We start from the raw sequence: 18,461 nt of genomic DNA, 5'->3' as shown, positions 1-18,461 counted from the left end.
TGTACTGCACAGAGCCCATTCTAATGTGTCTAGTGTGATAATATTCCTCTTAATCTGGTGCTCTTCGTCATTAATTTTGGTAAAGGAGTCAACACAAAGTATAGAGAGAACAGAGCTAAAGGAGGTTAACAGCTAGCGTTTGGTTGTTAGGATGTGCATGTTTTAATGTTGCCTTCTGCCCTTTTCAACTAGGACCAGACACTGTGTGGGAGGTGATGACTGACCTTTAAAAGCTGACTGCACAAAGTGACATGAACAGGTTTAAACACTTTGATTCCCTGTAGCATAACATGTTACATAAAACAAGCGATACTTTGCTTATTTGTCCGAAGTTCATTTAATAGAAAATGTAATATATACATACATTTCAATCTTTGAAATCGGATGCATCACAGATATCCCTGGTTCGGGTTCGGGTTCCAGCTAAAAAGCATTCAAATATCGCATTTAAAAACTGAAGAAGTCAGTGTGCATCTTGACCGGGTTACCTATTGACGCAGCAACCAATGTAAGTATTATTCTTGTTTAATTAGACTTCTCTATTTCAGTTATTCTACTCTGTATAATTGTTCTGTAATTATTGTAGCTAAATCGGCGCTTTTGAGAGATTTTAAATCTCAGATCTGATCACGTGAACCTGTTAAACAGGTCTCAGTAGGCAATCAAGCGTGCATTAAAAAAGGCACGGCCTCTCAGCTGTCGCCCATCAGCTGTAGAGAGTTAACTAATTAGATGGGCGTGGCACCACAGCTGTGTGAACTCAGCAATCAGAGTTAGGTAGCTCTTTCCTTCAGCGTCAGACGGGCTAAAACGGACAAAGACATTGGAGTCCTGCGGGAGTAAGACTGACAAAGACATTAGAGTGCTGCGGGAGTCACGAGGGTGGCAAAGAGGAGGCAAATCCTACTCTGATTGAGCTAAGTATTGCTGGTGTCTTATTTTTCTTTTCTTTAGCTTTCTAGCCCCTCATGCTATAATCATGTGTATTTTCTCCATTCCTGTTCATGTGTCTTCTCGCAATTATCGCTGGCCCCGTGTATCTCCTAATCGCTATAACCGGCCTGCTCTCGTCTATCCCACGTGCTCCACTGAGATCCAACATCTAGTTTCAGGTGGCCTGTGGAACTGCCAGTCAGCTGTTCCTAAGGCTGACTTAATCTCTGGCTACGCCTCCCTGCAGTCCCTGGATTTCCTTGCTCTCACTGAGACCTGGATTACTCAATTCAACACATCCACCCCAGCAGCTCTCTCCACACCATATTCCTTCTCCCATACACCCAGACCCACTGGCAGAGGAGTGGGCACTGGTCTCCTGCTCTCTCCCAAATGGAGTTTTTCCCTCTTCAAGCTACCTAACTTCACTCCTTCCACCTTTGAATTGCCATGCCGTCACAGTAACCCATCCTATACAATTAACCATTGTTGTTCTCTACCGTCCACCAGGCGCCTTGGGGGACTTCTTGGAGGAATTGGATAATCTCCTATCACACATCCCTGAATCTGGCCCTCCCGCTGTACTTCTCGGAGACTTCAACCTCCAGACGGGGAAGATAGACGAACTAACATCTCTGTTAACCGCCTTTGCTTTCTCACTCTCTCCGTCCCCACCAACTCATAAAGCTGGCAATGTCCTTGATCTCATATTCTCAAGGAACTGCGCTACTTCTAACCTCTCTGTAAACCCGCTCCACACATTCGATCACTTCTTCATTTCATTCTCTCTACCCCTTTCCAAACATAACAAACTAATCTCTTCTCATCCTGCACCCTTTGCCTCATCGGTGCTCTCAGCCCTCCCTTCCTCTGACTCATTCCAACTCCTGCCTCCAAACTCTGCTGCAGAAACTCTCCTCTCTACTCTCTCATCCTCTCTCTGTCCTTTCACATCTCGGCAGGCTTGTCAGTCCCCTCCTGCTCCCTGGCTAAATGACGCACTGCGTGCTAATAGAACCGTCCTTCGGGCAGCAGAGCGGAAACGGTGGAAATCCAAACACCATGACGACCTCCTAACCTATCAGGCTCTCCTATCCTCTTTCTCTGCTTCGATCTCTCAGGCAAAAAGCACGTTCTTTCAAGATAAGATCCAATCTTCCTATTACAATCCCAAAAAACTATTTTCCATCTTCTCCACCCTCTTGGACCCTCCCAGAGCCCCTTCCCCCTCCTCCCTTTTGTCAAGCGACTTTGTTAACCACTTTGAAAAAAAGGTTGATGATATTCGCTCTTCTTTTTCTGACTCACTTCTACTCACCGCTGGGTCACCAGACCCTCCTTCCACCCGCACACTAACCTCCTTTTCCCCTCTCTCGCCAAGTGAGGTTCTTACCCTCATTACCTCTGCCCGCCCTACCACCTGTCCTCTGGACCCTATCCCTTCAAACCTCCTTCAGACTATCGCTCCTGATATTCTACCGTTTCTCACCCATTTCATCAACACTTCTCTAACTTCTGGTCACTTTCCAAACAGTCTCAAGGAGGCAAGAGTAAACCCTTTCCTAAAGAAACCCACTCTCAACCCGTCAGATGTTATAAACTACAGGCCTGTCTCTCTACTCCCATTCCTGTCTAAAACACTTGAACGCACTGTCTTTAAACAACTCTCCTGCTATCTCCATCAGAACAACCTTCTGGATCCGCACCAGTCTTGTTTCAAGGCAGGTCACTCCACAGAAACTGCTCTCATTGCTGTCACTGAGGAACTGCACACTGCTAAAGCAGCCTCCCTCTCCTCTGTCATCATCCTGTTGGACCTGTCTGCTGCATTCGACACGGTGAACCATCAGATCCTCCTTCGCACTCTCCAAGAACTTGGAGTTTCAGGCTCTGCACTTTCCCTCCTCACCTCATACCTCAAAGACTGTACCTACAGGGTAACTTGGAGAGGGTCCAAGTCCGACCCTTGTCAATTAACTACAGGGGTCCCTCAGGGCTCTGTTCTTGGTCCCCTCCTCTTCTCCCTGTACACAAACTCGCTCGGATCTGTCATTAGCCCGCATGGTTTTTCATACCACTGCTACGCTGACGACACCCAATTAATTCTGTCCTTTCCCCGCTCAGAGACCCAGGTCGTCGCACGCATCTCTGCTTGTCTAGCTGACATCTCTCAGTGGATGTCCGCTCATCATCTCAAGCTCAACCTTGACAAAACTGAACTGCTTTTCCTTCTGGGAAAAGATTGTCCCACTCTTGACCTGACAATCAAGATCGGCACCTCTGTTGTTTCCCCGACCCAGACTGCAAGAAATCTGGGTGTGATCCTAGATAACAACCTGTCCTTCACTGAAAACATCGCTGCTACAACCCGTTGTTGCAGATACACGCTTTACAACATCAGGAAGATACGTCCCCAGCTGACCCAGAAAGCGACGCAGGTTCTGGTCCAGGCTCTCGTCACCTCACGCCTAGACTACTGCAACTCCCTCCTGGCTGGTCTACCTGCATGTGCCATCCGACCTCTGCAGCTCATCCAGAATGCAGCGGCTCGTCTGGTCTTCAAACTTCCTAAATTTTCCCACACCACGCCGCTCCGTTCATTGGCTTCCGGTAACTGCTAGAATTCCCTTCAAGACACTGGTACTTGTGTACCATGCTGCGAATGGATCTGGCCCTTCCTACATCCAGGACATGGTTAAACTGTACACCCCAGCACGTGCTCTACGCTCTGCATCAGCCAAACGACTCGCTGCACCCTCGCTGCGAGGGGGACCCAAGTTCCCATCAGCAAAAACACGTGGGTTTGCTATCCTGGCTCCAAAATGGTGGAATGAGCTCCCCATTGACATCAGGACGACAGAAAGCTTACACACCTTCCGGCGCAGACTGAAAACTCATCTCTTTGGACTCCACCTCGAGCGATAGAATTACTAACAAAGAACTGCTAACGGAGCACTTATATACTAATAAAGGACTGGCTTATCTATAGCCAGTTGAGTAGCACTTGAAATACTTGGCTCTATGAAACCTGATGTACTTATATGATTCTGTTTTCTTCAAGGTTGTGTCTTCCTGGTCGAATGTACTTATTGTAAGTCGCTTTGGATAAAAGCGTCAGCTAAATGCAATGTAATGTATGAGACAGAAATGCATGGTGTTGACTGACAGCTATATTAGTGCTATGGGACCTTTGGAGCAATATAGAGAACAAAGTGCTACAAAATCCCCCCAAAAAACATCAAGAGTATTTGGTGAGTCTTCTGCCACCTGTTGGCCAAACTGCAGAAGAATACATCTTTCAGAACAGCAGAGGGATGCAGGAAGTAATGATATGCACAAGCATCGCTGGATTGCAAACACTTTTTCTATTCTTACTTTGAAGGACAAACAAAAAGAGTGATGGCCAAATAAAATGAACATGCTTCAAACCCATTTCATTTCAAACCTTTTATTTATACAGATAAATCCCATTGAGATCATTGATCTCTTTTTCAAGGGAGACCTGCTCAAGTAGCTCCACATGAAACATAAAAACATAAATAGAACAAAAAATGGATACAGCATCATTTACATAATTATCCACATAAACAGGTACCAATAGCTTCCGATTGACCGAGCTTTAAAAACATTTAGTGGCACCAGATTGTTCAGTTTCCATTTAATTTGCAGACTATTCCAAGACAGAGGAGCTGCGCATCTAAAAGCTGTCTTCCCTAAGACAGTCCTAGCAGTTGGCACATTTAATAAAACCACAGCATTCGATCTCAGGCACTAGCCACTTACAATTTTCCGTGAGATCAGGGAGCAGATATAAGATGGAAGTTTCCCTAACATGGCTTTGTATATAAAAATGTACCAGTGACTGAGCCTCCGTACAGTTAGTGAACGCAAACCAGCCCTTGCATACAGGGTACAGTGATGGGTTAATGCTTTACACTTTGTCACAAATCTCAGTGCACTGTGATACGCAGCATCTAACTTGCTCAGGTATTTGGCAGGTGCATTCATATAGACCAGATCCCCATAGTCCAGCACAGGTAAAAAGGTCACAGTGACTAGCCTTTTCCTGGCCTCAAGCGAGAAACAGGACTTGTTCCTGTAGAAGAAACCTAGCCTAACCCTCAGCTTTTTAAGCAGGTTATTGACATGAAGTTTAAAAGTGAGACAATCATCAAGCCAGATACCCAGGTATTTGTAACCGGTAACCACTTCAAGTTTTATTCCTTGCGTAGTTACAATATCTAAAACAGGCTCTGGTGTCTTTTTAGCTTTAGAGAAGAGCATTACCTTGGTTTTCTCAACATTTAAAAGAAGCTTTAGTTCAGAGAGCTGAGTCTGAATAATGTTAGAACTATATCAATGTCTCAAGACAAACAATAAGGATGGAAAGCAAACTTGTATGATGCTTGAAGATTCACCCTCTGCAATTAGTTTCCCCTCAGGCAGTATTCATGGCAGCATTTCTGTCTGTGTTACATCATATTGGTCACTCCACTGTTTTTAAATCTGTATGATTTCGAGGGAAGGGACCTTGTGATTGAATGAATACGTGTTTGAAGTGTCAACATGGGGTCAAATTATCGTACATTTTACCACGTTAAGGCGTTGTTGATCGTACATACAGTAGGGCAAAAATAGGGCATTTTTTTAATGGAACACATTTTTTATGGAACAAATATTGACAGCCATGTTATATGAACAGTTTGAGGAAAAACACACAATCAAGTGGTGCATTTAGGCTCCACACATGAAGAAAGTTAGTCTGTGCGCTCTGCTGGCTGTGCACTCTTCTGCCGAATCAACTGCCGGCTTTGGCAAAACGTTTTATGAACATGTTTACGAGATGACGGGTTTTGTCCCGTAAAAACGCTGCATGTGCGCTTTCAGATGACCAAGGGTATAAAACTGTTTCCCACATGTCGTACAGGAATAAGGTCTGTCTCCTGTATGTGTTCGTTTATGAACAATGAGGCTGTGTCTCTGATTGAATGCTTTCCCACACAGATCACATTGATACGGCTTCTCCCCTGTGTGGACCCTCATGTGCACAATCATTTGCATTTTTTGGACAAAGGTTTTCCCACAGTCTCGACATTCAAAGTCTTTAGTCCCTGTGTGTATTTTTGAATGTAATTGAACACACCCAGCGTTAGTGAACTTCTTGCCACAAAAATCACAAATTAGCCGTTGGTTTTGAGCACTATGCAAATACCTTAAAAGCTTCTTCGTAGATTCACTCGTCTCCCTGTGTTCTTTAATGTGCTTAATTAAGGGACCGATGTTCTGGAAATTCTTTCCACATATAAGACAATCAGGCAACACTGCTGCGTCCTTCTGCTTAATGCTTCCATTTTGTTTTTGCAAAGTTTTCATTTTTGGTCCCTTCTTCTTTGTCTGCACTCCTCTGTTCTGAAGCCACTCTTTATCATCGTCACTGCTGTCACTGTCAGCTGGAGAGAAGTCTGAAGAGATTGGCTGCAATTCAGAATTCACTTTTTGCAAAGTCTTCCTTTTTGGTCCCTTCTTCTTTGTCCGCGCTGCTTTGTTTTGAAGCCACTCCTCGTCACCGTCAATGCTGTCACTGTCAGCTGCAGAGAAGTCTGAAGAGATTGGCTGCAATTCATAATTCACTTGAAGCTCAGTTTTCACACCTTCAAGAGAAGGTAAAATGACTTCAGGTGCTTGAGTGTCATTTCCGATTTCCTCTTCCTCCTCCTCTTTTATTTTGAAGTTTGTCTGAGCCAAGCAGTAGATGCCATCTTTGTTATCTGTATCTGCACTGGTTTGAGAGAGGACTGGGACCTCAGCCATGCTCAGGTTAGACTCTGCTTGTATTGAGGTCTCCTGCAGCACTTCCTGTCCAGTCAGTGGAGGTTCTGCAGCCACAAAGGAGACAAAACAAATCTCAACAGGCTTCTTTGGGTTACATCTGAACTAATTACTCAATTAGATCCATAATCCACATTCATTGAATCTGCACAGGTTTTCTCTAAATCCGGTGCCTAAACTTTTGATGCCTGCCCAAGACTGACTTACACTTACATGAACAGTGAGAACCAGGGAGATATTTCAAGAAATAAGAGAAACACTATACCTACCTACAAGAGGGTAGGTAGTGTTTATCTTATTTCTTAAAATATTGTACAGAAGTTGGTTGTAGTATGAACCTTTTGAAAATAGCATTATTACTTTGACAAATTGTCTTTAAATAATTAATGAAACAATTGAGCTGGATATAGCCTACTGTATTAGGATTATAACATTAGTTTTTTGGAGTCCTTCATCATTATTTTTTGGAGGCACCTGGAAGCTTTTAGTCCTTCTTGATTATTTATTTTTTATGTCATTTGGATTGTCTGTGTAGTAATTTTTACTATGTTTTTTAATCTGTAGATACAATATCTATTGCACGTCTGTCCTGAGACAGGGTGCCCTCTCCTCTGTTGCTCTCCCAGAGGTGTCTTCCATTTCCCCCCATCGACTGTATTCAAAGTTTTTCCCCGTAATGTGGGGTTTCCTCTTGTGCACTGCAGGGGTCTAAGAGACATTTGATAAGATATGATAACAATGATTCCAGAGTAAAGTTACCAAGAAACAAACCTGATATCTGGCGCAGATGGTGTAGTTTTTGACACTGACTGTTGTGCTCTTCTTTTGGTCGCTGAAGGTTTGCTCCGTTTAAAGCTAACTTGTGTTTCTCCACCTCTCCCAAGATCTTCTCTGACGCAGCCTGCAGCCGCTGATGAAAACACGACTTCAGCTGACTCATTGTGGAGACAGTTGAGTCCACCGTGAAAGAATGCTGGTTTTATACATAGGTTTTATATCAGCAAGTGCAAGGGACAGAACCGGAAGCGAACACAGAAGCGGTTGTGACGATTGCTACAAAGATCCTATATTGAGATCAAGATGACTCACTCGGGGTGTCCTTTAGCGTGGATCATGAAAAATAATCATGTTATTCTGGTTTCTGTTAATATATTAAGCTTAAAGGTGGGGTAGGTAAGTTTGAGAAACCGGCTCGAGATACACTTTGTTATATTCCATGGAATGCTCTTAACATCCCGATAGCAATGAATATCGTAAGTGCTTTGCCTTTGACAAAAAATCCATAAAAAGTCATCTGTGGAAAAAAAAGAAGCACGACCAATCATTTTAGCCGGCCTGCCTAAAATAACTAAGACTACCCGCCTGTTAGCCTTCCATCTGTGCACACATTTATCTCGTGCCCTCATTGGTCATGTGCGCGTTCATGTCGGAGGCGGGGCCTCATTCATTCCTATGAGAGTTGCTCAATGGCGCATGATGACAAAATGGCCCAACTTTTGAGAGCGAAACGTCACAGATTACCCGGCATGCCTGAGAAGTACCCGTATGTGCACTCATAGAGCATGCGCAACTTTAACCACGCCGCCCAAAAGGCTCGTTCACATTAAGCATGTGAATTTGCGTACACGTAACCAGTGGCGTTTCTATATGTACAAAAGTGGTGGGGCACAAAAAACTCAGATGTCTATATATAAGCTTCTGCAGAGAGGTTCATGGCTGGTGAGGCACTGGCACTGACTCTTCAGGTTTACAAATATATTAAATCAAAATATAATATTATTTTCAAAAGCTTTTTTTGTCTGATGCTTCAATTACTTTTAAACAGACAGTTCAACAGAAGGATACCCAAAAAATGTAATTTTATCATTTAAATATTGAATTGTTCTCTCTTAGTAAGATCCCATTTTCAATAACATTGCAGTCTTACCTTGACTTGAAGATTAAGTCCATTTGCCTATCCTTCTGGACAAAAATCTCTATTACTTTTTTGTAAAAGTCCTCCTTATCTTCTTGTAGTTTCAAAAGTCTATCATAAATCTAATCTAATCAATAGATTTTTGATTCGAAAATGATAAAAGTAGGGTAGACATGTGGATATTATCCGGCTGAACAAAACGTACATTTATCTAACAGCTACGTTTCCCACAGATCTTATTTTGAGCTGTTTTCTAAAATCCTATGGAGAAATCTCTTTTTTGTGGAGGGAAGCCATGCGCAGCTTACTTCCTGGTTTTAGGACGCCTCACTGCAGCTCTCTCTCCTCCTCTTCACACACCACACTTTTCGCGGCACACGTACTTACAGCCAATCAGCTCTGAATTATGTGAGATGACGTATGGTGGGGATGGCAGCACTTTGCCCCTATGGTCATTATTTTTTGCCACACACATTAAATAGGAAAATACTCTGAGCATGCGCAGTGTAGTTTTTGCAGTCACCGTTCACTTAGACCAGGGGTGTCAAACTCAATTTCACCACGGGCCACATCAGCATTATGGTTGCACTCAAAGGGCCGGTTGTAACTTTAAGACTATATAAACATACATATATAAATATTTAATATATAAAATAATGTAATTACTTTATTGCCTCTGCATTGGATTATTATCGGATAGGGTAAAAACTTCATAAATAACTACGTCTGAAAGCAGAAGTCTAGCACAAATAAGTGCAAGTCTCTTCAGTGAGAATGTCACAAAATTATTTTAAAAGAAAAGCCAAATTCTGAAAAAAAAGTGACATTAAAAAATGTTTAAGATGCATTGTGGGACATGTAGTTTATGGACATCGTGCATCTGTAAATCGGCATGTAACCGTATAATAAACATATTACATTCTTTCAGAGCTCTTGCGGGCCACATGAAATGAAGTCGCGGGCCGGATTTGGCCCCCGGGCCTTGAGTTTGACACCCCTGACTTAGACAGTCAGAGGGAGGGGCAGGATCAGGTTGTGTCCCACATGGCTCTAAACAGCTCAATAGGCACACACTGTAGACACTAATTAGAAGAACACATACTAAAACAGCAATGTACAGACGAATCAGATGATTAAACATGATCTTAAAATATATTTTATATATTTTTTAATTTATTTTTTGCATTTTGTTGTAATCATTATTTTAATACTTTCTGCTGACACTAGGTGGGGCTGTGCCCCACCTGCCCCTAATGACCAGTCGCCACTGCACGAAACAGCACCGCACGTTCATGACAGCATGGTACTGGATTTATATTAACGAGGCGGCAGTTAGCAGCTAGCGGCTAGCTAGTAAATTATGCTAAATTACACATCAATCGTTATGTACTTTTATATTACGCTGACATCAGGATCTAGTGATATCCAAGCAACAGAGCTTCATTTAGCATGATACTTGTGTGGGTTGTACATGAAACCACTTGGTAATACATAAAAATGTATGTTGAAGCCTGTTATGATCAATTGTGAGTTAAAACTTTATCTAAAAAGTAAAGCTGATGATGGATTACTGTCGTGGAGTTAAAATAACAATAGCCTATTTCTTTTTGAAATGTGATGGAGTAAAAGGATATAGTAACTGTGATTATTCATGTGATTATTCATGTTATTCAAGTAACTAAAACAATTGCAAGTGCAATAAGAAGCTACAGGAACGTTAATCTACGTCGGTAATATTAACTTTATTTAATACAACATTTACGGTACAATATTTACATCATACAGCCCATGTAGTATAATATTTTACAAATGATGAATTTCAGCAAACATGTGCAATATATCCATTATTACAGCTCCGTGGGCTGGCAGTAACGGCCCGTCTACACTACAGCGTCGACAGCGTCGAAAACTCCAATCTGCCCATTCACTTTCAATGGGGTGACGTCACGTAGCCTCGCTTTTTCGCCGAACTGAATTGTGGGTAGCAGAGCGGTCCGTCTCCGCGTCTAAGCTGGGAGAGATATCCCGCCGTTCATTTCTATATTTCAAAAAAAGTTGGAGGAGAAACTAACTATCGCCGTAGCAAATCACCCGGTTTTGTATGACCAGACCCTCTTCACCTACCGGGATACAAACCGGAGGAACCAGGCATGGAGGGAGGTGGCAGAGACAGTGGGTGAAACTGGTAGGTTTTCGCCTGTTTGGGGAGTTTATATATATATTGCTCCCATAAAATCCCCGGGGTTTTTTTGCTCTGTATGTCGGGGGCGGGAGATTCATGTGATTGGTTGTTGGTCGTGTTGCTTGAATAAAATCCCCAAGCTCCAGACACGCCCAGCTCCAAGCTTTTTTTTGAAGCTGTAGTGTGGACGTTCCGTAAGGCGATATGGGTCCGTTGTTATTGTGCATCCATGGGTAAAGAGAAACTCATGTTGTACTGAACACGTAACATGAACGTGCCGGGTGGCGCGGTCCCGTGGGTTAGATGCGTGTTCATAATGCCGAGGGAAATAACTCTCAGAATAACGTTATTAGCACATTTTTACAACTTGAGGAACGAATGTTTTTAATAAGGGCTATACAAACGTTCATACTGGGTAGTTTATTTAGTTTCAAAAAAATTACAGTTACAGACCACTCTTTCCCAATGTATTTCCATAATTTCCCCACAGCAGCAGACGCACATTCATGACGTCCGCTGGCGCATCATAAACACGTCGGATAGTGAAAGTGCATTCGGATTCTCTAAAGAAGTACCGCAGTTTCTTCTCTCTCGAGCCGGTTTCTCAAACGTACCTACCCCACCTTGACGGCCCGTCCACACAGCGGCGTGCGTTGACGCTTCCCCATTCACTTTGAATGGGGTGACGTCACTTTTAGCCGAAATGCATCGTGGGAAGCGACGTGGAGCGTAGCTGGCGTGGCTCGCTGCAAAAGTTGAGCAATGTTCAACTTTTGACGCCTCGGCGAGGCGTCAGCCAATCGAATCATATGCCAGTACAAGCTCGAGCCAATCAAACCGCTGCTTGTGTGTCAGGGGCGGGAGATTCATGTGATTGGTTGTTGGTCGAGTTTCAGACACGCCCGCCGGCAAGCGTCAGCGCACGCCGCTGTGTGGACGGGCCGTTACGGCCCCTACACACGGCGGCGTGCGTTGCCGCTTCAACGCTTCTGCCCATTCACTTAGAATGGGGTGACGTCACGATTCGCCGAACTGCATTGTGGGAGCAAAGCGTAGCTTCTCTCGAGGTCCTCGCTGCAAAAGTAGAGCAATGTTCTACTCTTGCCGCCTCGACGGAGGCGTCAGCCAATCAAATCCCTCGTATGAAAATCTGACAGTACAAGCTAGCCAATCAAACCGGGTGTATGTTGGGAGAGCCAGACCGCAGTTATTTCCCATATGTCAAAAAATGGAGGAGAAAATGATCGTGGCGGTAGGGAATCACCCGGTACTCTATGACCAGTCCCTCTTTACATACAGGGATACAAACCGGAGGAGCCAGGCATGGGGGGAGGTGGCAGAGACAGTGGGTGAAACTGGTAGGTTTTCGCTTGTTTGGGGAGTTTATATCCAGTGTACTTCGTTTGAATGGACAGCTAGCAAGCATAGACAGTATATTTAGCCAGCATGGATGTAGCATGAATGCTTTGCTTTGTATGTCCGGGGCGGGACATTCATGTGGTTGGTTGTTGGTCGTGTTGCTCGCATTGACTCCCCAAGCTCAAGACACGCCCACCGCCAAGCGGCAACGCACGCCGCCGTGTGTAGGGGCTTAAGTCCTTTTGAATTCTCCTATCCACTATCCCTTAACCCCGTGACGTTTCACTCAGAGGTCAAGGAATAGGAGATAGGTTTAGAATTTACGAGCTGATTTTTGGATTATCGGAACGCAACCCGGGTCATTTGAAAAAAGGTGCATTTACGTACCAAAATTGAGGGAGAGAGAAGGGAGAAGAGAAAAGAGAGGAGAGAGAGAGAGAGAGAAAGATATTTGCGAGTTGCATATGAACTCAGGGTCGGCCCGTAGCACTGGCGTTATAGATGTTCGCCTAGGGCGCCATATCTGGGAAGGCGCTGCGCTGGCAGTTCTCGGAGGAAAAAAAACATTTTTGACCAAAAATATCCTTTAAAACTGGAGAGATAAAAGAAAAAATGCATAAATAAAGAAATGTTAAGGTAAAATAAGATATGAACGAACAACACAAATGAAATAAGTTACATTCATTTGTTATTGGCTATGGTAGGTCAAGGTTGCCAATTTTGGGTACCTGGCTGGAGTGAGATTTTGATATCATGGGTTTAATTACACATATGCGCACTAAATGACTGCTTTCATGTCAGCAGCGGGACCTTAGCATATATATATAGGATATAGGATATATATACAATATATACAAATATACAAAATTGGACACAGACTATAAAGGGCACAAAGTTTCATTCACTAATGAAAGTCAAACACATGTTTGTTTCCACTGTTTTATTGTGTGCCGCCTGTCGCGATAAGCAATTAATTGACTTATCGTACGATAAATAAAAATGAAATCGATACATTTCCATTTACATGAAGATGTGACTAGCAGTTCGAAAGGATGTACTTCAATTATTATTATATATTATCATTATGTCAGTGGTCTCAAATGGTCATACAACGGTGCCGACAAAATTAATTATCGTGAGAGGCCTATACATGACACACGCACACGCACACAAAAAGATCTACGGACTTACTCCAAACTGCCAAACATATTAATTAACACACTCTATTTTGGCCTAGTAGAACAATAAGCAGCAGACTTTTACTTTTTTATAATTTCTACTGGATCTTAAATCTGCGCTTGCGCAATACGGTTCGGCAGTTGCCAGAGTATTTTTGTTGGGTAATCTATGGTAGGGCTAACCCATACAGTGGTGGGGCTCAAGTCAGTATTTGCATGAAACGCCACGCGTGAGGTTTAGATTATTTCCCTGTCTCAATCCAATTGAACTGTATGAAATATAAAGGCACATTTGTCTTGTAGTAAATAAAAAGGGCGACCTGGAGCCAATTCTGCAATTTCCCCACAGCTGAAAGAGTTGACATGCTGAAAACCCAACTCCTGCAGGGGGGTCTGCGGGGATTCTCCTCCAGGAGATTTTTTGAAATACTAACATAAAATACACATTCTGGTACTCTCTTGAGAAGACAAATAAATAAATCTATTACTACACGACATATTTAAAAAAAGTAATGCCATTTTAGTTTTCTGTTACTTTGTTCTGAAAGCTGAACCTGCTGCTCCTCACAGAGAGAAGAGGGAAGAGGCTGTGAATTACTTTACATTGTGGATAAGGGTGGAAAGACCCCATTGTTCTGTGTGTCAACATGAAAGACAGCCCACACACCTATCAATCATCAAACCGTGGGGTCTTATTTCATTACGTGTTGGTAATGTTGTATCGACGTATAGAGATGTACTACAGCAAAAGTATTCTCCGTCGGGACTTCCTGCAACAACACCACGCCGTTATCTTGATTCTGATTGGCCAGAAGACATTATCAAAGATGTTCTATTGAGAAGACGATCACTACATGACAAAAGTTTTCAAAACCGTTTATAGTCTTCGGTATTCTTGTTTTTGGCGTGAGAATAGTTTGGGCAGCGTGAGAGCGTGAGATTGAGAGTGAAAGCGTGTGTCACACGCCAGATGCGTGAGAGTTGGCAACCCAAGTACGTGAACATAACCAATAACCTACCTAAGGTAGGTTATTGGTTATGTTCACGTACTTATTTGATTACATCCACTTGTCTAAAATGACAACAGAGACTTTCGACCCAAAACCAGCTGTTGACTTGTGGATGCAAGCAGCTAATCGCAGACTCAACCAGAGAGAAAGTAGTAGGCCTACATCATCAGCTACCATGTCTGACAGAGAGGAAGATAGCGAGGAGAACAGTCAGGAGGGTAGTGATGACAGCTTGTAGGATTACTGGTCGTGCTAATGTTGTCTTGTGTTCACCTTTGCATGTTGTGTTCTGTGTTCACCTCTGCATGTGTGTTCTGTGCCGTGTGTCTGGCAAATAAAGTCAAGACCCCCTCAAAAGTTACGGTTTATTTCATTTTAAGGATGAGCACCAAGCAACATCTCCAGGTGCTCCTTTGAGAACCAGGGCAAACAAGTTATGTGCACCCCTGGTTATAAAGGAAGTTTGAAACCTCCTTTCCTTTCATTGAGAGAATTGGAACGGCACATGGCTGCCACTGACGTACTTCCGGGTCATTTCACTTGGTTAGGAAGGTTCCTAAGCTAAATGGACTATTTGAACGCAACCGAAGTCTGAAGGAAGGGGCAGATTTTTTCCGGTTGTGTACTTTCAAATTCTAGCGCACTCGAGCTGGTTTCTCCAAAATTACCTACCCCCACCTTTAATGTAATGTATGTATGTTGGTAAAATGTAAATTCATTAGAATTCACCAACAGAATATCCCTTGAGTTGCAGCTGTTAAAAGCCAAGGAAATCCATATGATCAGCATGCTTTAATTGGATTCAACATTTTTTCAGAAAATATAATTTGTTTCTTGCCTATATATTATTCAGATTTACAAAGCTCACTTAAAAAATGAACCTTGAACTAAGAACCAGTGGTTTTTAAAATACATCTAGTAAAAGGACTTCACTTTGTCAAGCCATAACTTGGGAACAAAATGTTCCTTCAATAACATCTGCACAAAGCAACACCTTCGTGCTAGCTATGGCCCTGTAATTATAGTTAGTCTTTATGTCATAGGAGTATTTGATGTTTGGACAGACTGAAGGAAGGATAATAGTGGTGTTTAAATTTGTATTTGGTGTCCAGAGACAGAAAAAGATGAATAGGCTACTACATCGTGAATGACATGATACTAAACTTTATTGTTCTTTATGTTGGAATATGATTTCAGTATAGAAAGACATTACATAGAACAATATGCAAAAATAAACACATGAAACAGTCTTGGTAAAAATTGCACCAGCTTAAAAGTGCAAAGCTTCAGCCGTCCTAATTATATACATAGAAACCTAAAAGAGAATTATGAACATATTTACATTCGATCTAAATGCATTAGAGTTCAAGGAGTTATTCTTCAAAATGAATCTAACTTACTGAAATATGATTTGAAATTGCAATCAGATATATCAGAAGCCTGATTGTTTTTACTCAGCGGCAGGTTTTTCGTGAGTTTCGATGTGCACTTTCAGATTGGGGGCAAACCTGTACCTCATACCACAAATATGGCAGCCATACGGCCTCTCTCCTGTATGTGTGGTTCTATGTCTGGTCATCTGTCCGCTTTGGCCAAAACGTTTACCACAAATATCACATTCATAAGGTTTTTCTCCTGAATGGTATCTCATGTGTGTTTTAAGATGACTGCTAGTATTAAAAAGTTTGCCACACAGGCCACATTGATACGGTTTTTCTCCCGAGTGACTTCTTTTATGAATTGTAAGATTCTGGCTCTGACTGAATGCTTTTCCACAAACATCACAGTGATAGGGTTTCTCCCCAGAATGGGTCCTCACATGCACAATCAGATGCTCTCTTCGATAAAAAGTCTTGCCACATTCTTGACAGACATACTCTTTTATGCTTATGCTTCCGTGTATTCTTTCATGCAGCCGGAGACAACGCATATTGGCAAAAATCTTGCCACAAACCTCACAAAAACATGTTTCGTTGTGACAATCTTTAACATGAATGATCAGGTCCTGTGTAGACTGCAATGTCTTCCCACAAGCAGTGCAGTCAAAATTGTTCTCATGTGTTTTTATGTGCTTCATCAAAGAGCCAATGTACTGGAATCCCTTGCCACAAAAATGACAAAAGCTGCGACCCTTTTCACTTTTAGCTTTGTTCTTCTCACTAGGCATTTCACTTTGTCCTTTGCTTTTATTTGTGTTGGTCTGTTCTCCTTTGTTGTTCACTGACTCCTCATCCCTGTCACTGTTCTCACTCTCAGCTGCCGAGCAGCCTGAAGAAACTGGCTCCAGTTCATAAGATATTTCTCCCTCTTGCAGATCTTGCTCACTTTTCACAATTACAGAAGAAGGGAAATAATTATCCTGTGTTTGACCGTCATCCCAAAGTTCCTCCTGCTCTTCTTTTATCTCTGGCAGCTCAAAGTCTGACTGAACCGAGCAGTAGTTCCAGTCATTATTGTCCAGATCTGCACTTGTTTGAGAGGGTCCTGGGATCGCAGCATTAAAATGTGACTCTTCTGGTGTTGAGGGTCCTGGGTTCTCCTGCAGCAGTGAAGCATCACACTCGTCTTCTTCACTTTCCACTGTGCTGCTGGTCAGTGAACGCTCTGCAGCTGCAAGAAAAAGGTGACCAAATTGCCCAACATGTTATGTTTCCATTTATAGTAGGGTTTAAACAATTTTCTTGAGAAAAATAAGTATATATATTATAGGTTTTGATTAATTATTGATGCAGTAATGTGTGTATCACAGCTGGTATTTGAATGACTGTGTAAGGTAGCTTGTGGATTTACTCCAGGTGTAACTAAAGCATTTAAGTGTTGATTCAAATTCATATCCTTAATCCAAATCTGCAAAGTAACTAAAGGTATAAATTGGATCTTAGATATTAGAACAGCAAACTCCCTTGGCATTTTTAAATTAAAAGACCTATCTTTTAATTTTGGGTAATTTGAGTGGTATCACTCTTCATGTTTGATTGTTTTATGGTTTTGTGATCCAACTCTTTGTTTATTTTGACAAGTTTACAACATTTTTTTATTTTTACAACTTATTTTTAATTATGTTCCTTACTCTTTATTTATATTCATTGTTATTTGCTATGTATCTTGCTCTGTAAAGCACTTCTGCATCCTCCCTGAAAGGTGTTATAGAAAAAAATAAAGTTTATAAAATAGATGTAGTGGAGTAAAAGTACACTATTTACTTCTGAATTGTAGTGGGGTAGTAGTACAAAGTAGCCAACAATTGAAACACTCAAGTAAAGTACAGGTCCCACAAAATGGTACTTAAGTACAGTAATCGAGTAAATTTACTTAGTTACTTGATACCACTAAATATGAGTCCCAAACCTGGTTTCTTCCGCAGATCCAGCGGTGGTGGCGAACTTTCAGCCTCCTCTTCACACAGGTCGGAACCACCGTCCGCTAACAAAGCTAACTTTATGGTTTTCTCCACTTCTCCGAGGATATCCTCCGCGGCTCTGTACAGCCGCTGATGAACAAACAGCCTCAGCTTAATCAGTGCTGTGTCCATGTCTCCAGATTTAATGATGGCAAAATAATATTACCAATAGTATCAGAAATAAGGAAGATAAACGTAGCTAACCTAGCTTAAACCATAGAAGTATTAAGAAAAAGCTCGAACGGTCGCTTCTTCTTCTTTTCCAGTCGTCTGTTAGCGAACCAACTTTAAAGTAGCATACCGCCATCTAGTGTGTCGGCGTGTGAAGGATGGGAGGAGAAATCACATCTGGATTATATAACTAACCATAGCTTACTTAATGTGTCTATTAATGGCATTCTTATTATTTTCTTTGAAAATTCTCTTATTACATACAGTACATTATTAATGGTCTGTTTTGGTTTAACACTTAGAGTTACATCTCTTCAAGGTGACAGATTTGGTGACTTTCCCCCATTGTTTATGTATAGTATGGATTGAAAACTGTTATGCCTTGATCGTGCTATGAATACCTTCATTCTGCGGTAGTTATCTTCCTTTAAACTGTTTAACCTGTATGTAGGAGTTATAGCAGACAAATTAAAAATGATAATTG

At 42.2% G+C, this 18,461-nt stretch overlaps 1 protein-coding gene across 1 annotated transcript; it reads right to left on the bottom strand.

Moving 5' to 3' along the window:
* Positions 1-4,390: 4,390 nt before the first annotated feature.
* On the bottom strand, positions 4,391-18,089 carry LOC117450841 (zinc finger protein 569-like). Its single transcript, XM_034088833.2, has 5 exons — positions 17,755-18,089; positions 15,861-17,016; positions 12,947-12,950; positions 7,534-7,735; positions 4,391-6,809 (listed from the first exon to the last, which is right to left on the bottom strand). Exons 1-5 carry the CDS (start codon positions 17,936-17,938, stop codon positions 5,770-5,772), a joined length of 2,586 nt encoding a protein of 861 aa, XP_033944724.2. The 5' UTR covers positions 17,939-18,089; the 3' UTR covers positions 4,391-5,769.
* Between the last annotated feature and the right edge of the window lie 372 nt (positions 18,090-18,461).

This window comes from Pseudochaenichthys georgianus, chromosome 8 (assembly GCF_902827115.2).
Source record: "Pseudochaenichthys georgianus chromosome 8, fPseGeo1.2, whole genome shotgun sequence".
Classification (NCBI taxonomy): Eukaryota; Metazoa; Chordata; class Actinopteri; order Perciformes; family Channichthyidae; genus Pseudochaenichthys; species Pseudochaenichthys georgianus.
This window is presented reverse-complemented; position numbering and strand designations above follow the sequence as displayed.

What these genes read in the sequence shown, in the direction of transcription:
- LOC117450841 (XM_034088833.2), bottom strand. Translation starts at nt 17,938, where the DNA reads ATGGACACAGCACTGATTAAGCTGAGGCTGTTTGTTCATCAGCGGCTG. An exon ending in GGATCTGCGGAAGAAACCAG is followed by an intron (nt 17,017 to 17,754) that starts GTTTGGGACTCA and finishes TTTTTCTTGCAG; the next exon opens with CTGCAGAGCGTTCACTGACC. An exon ending in CCATCTGCGCCAGATATCAG is followed by an intron (nt 6,810 to 7,533) that starts GTTTGTTTCTTG and finishes TTGTGGCTGCAG; the next exon opens with AACCTCCACTGACTGGACAG.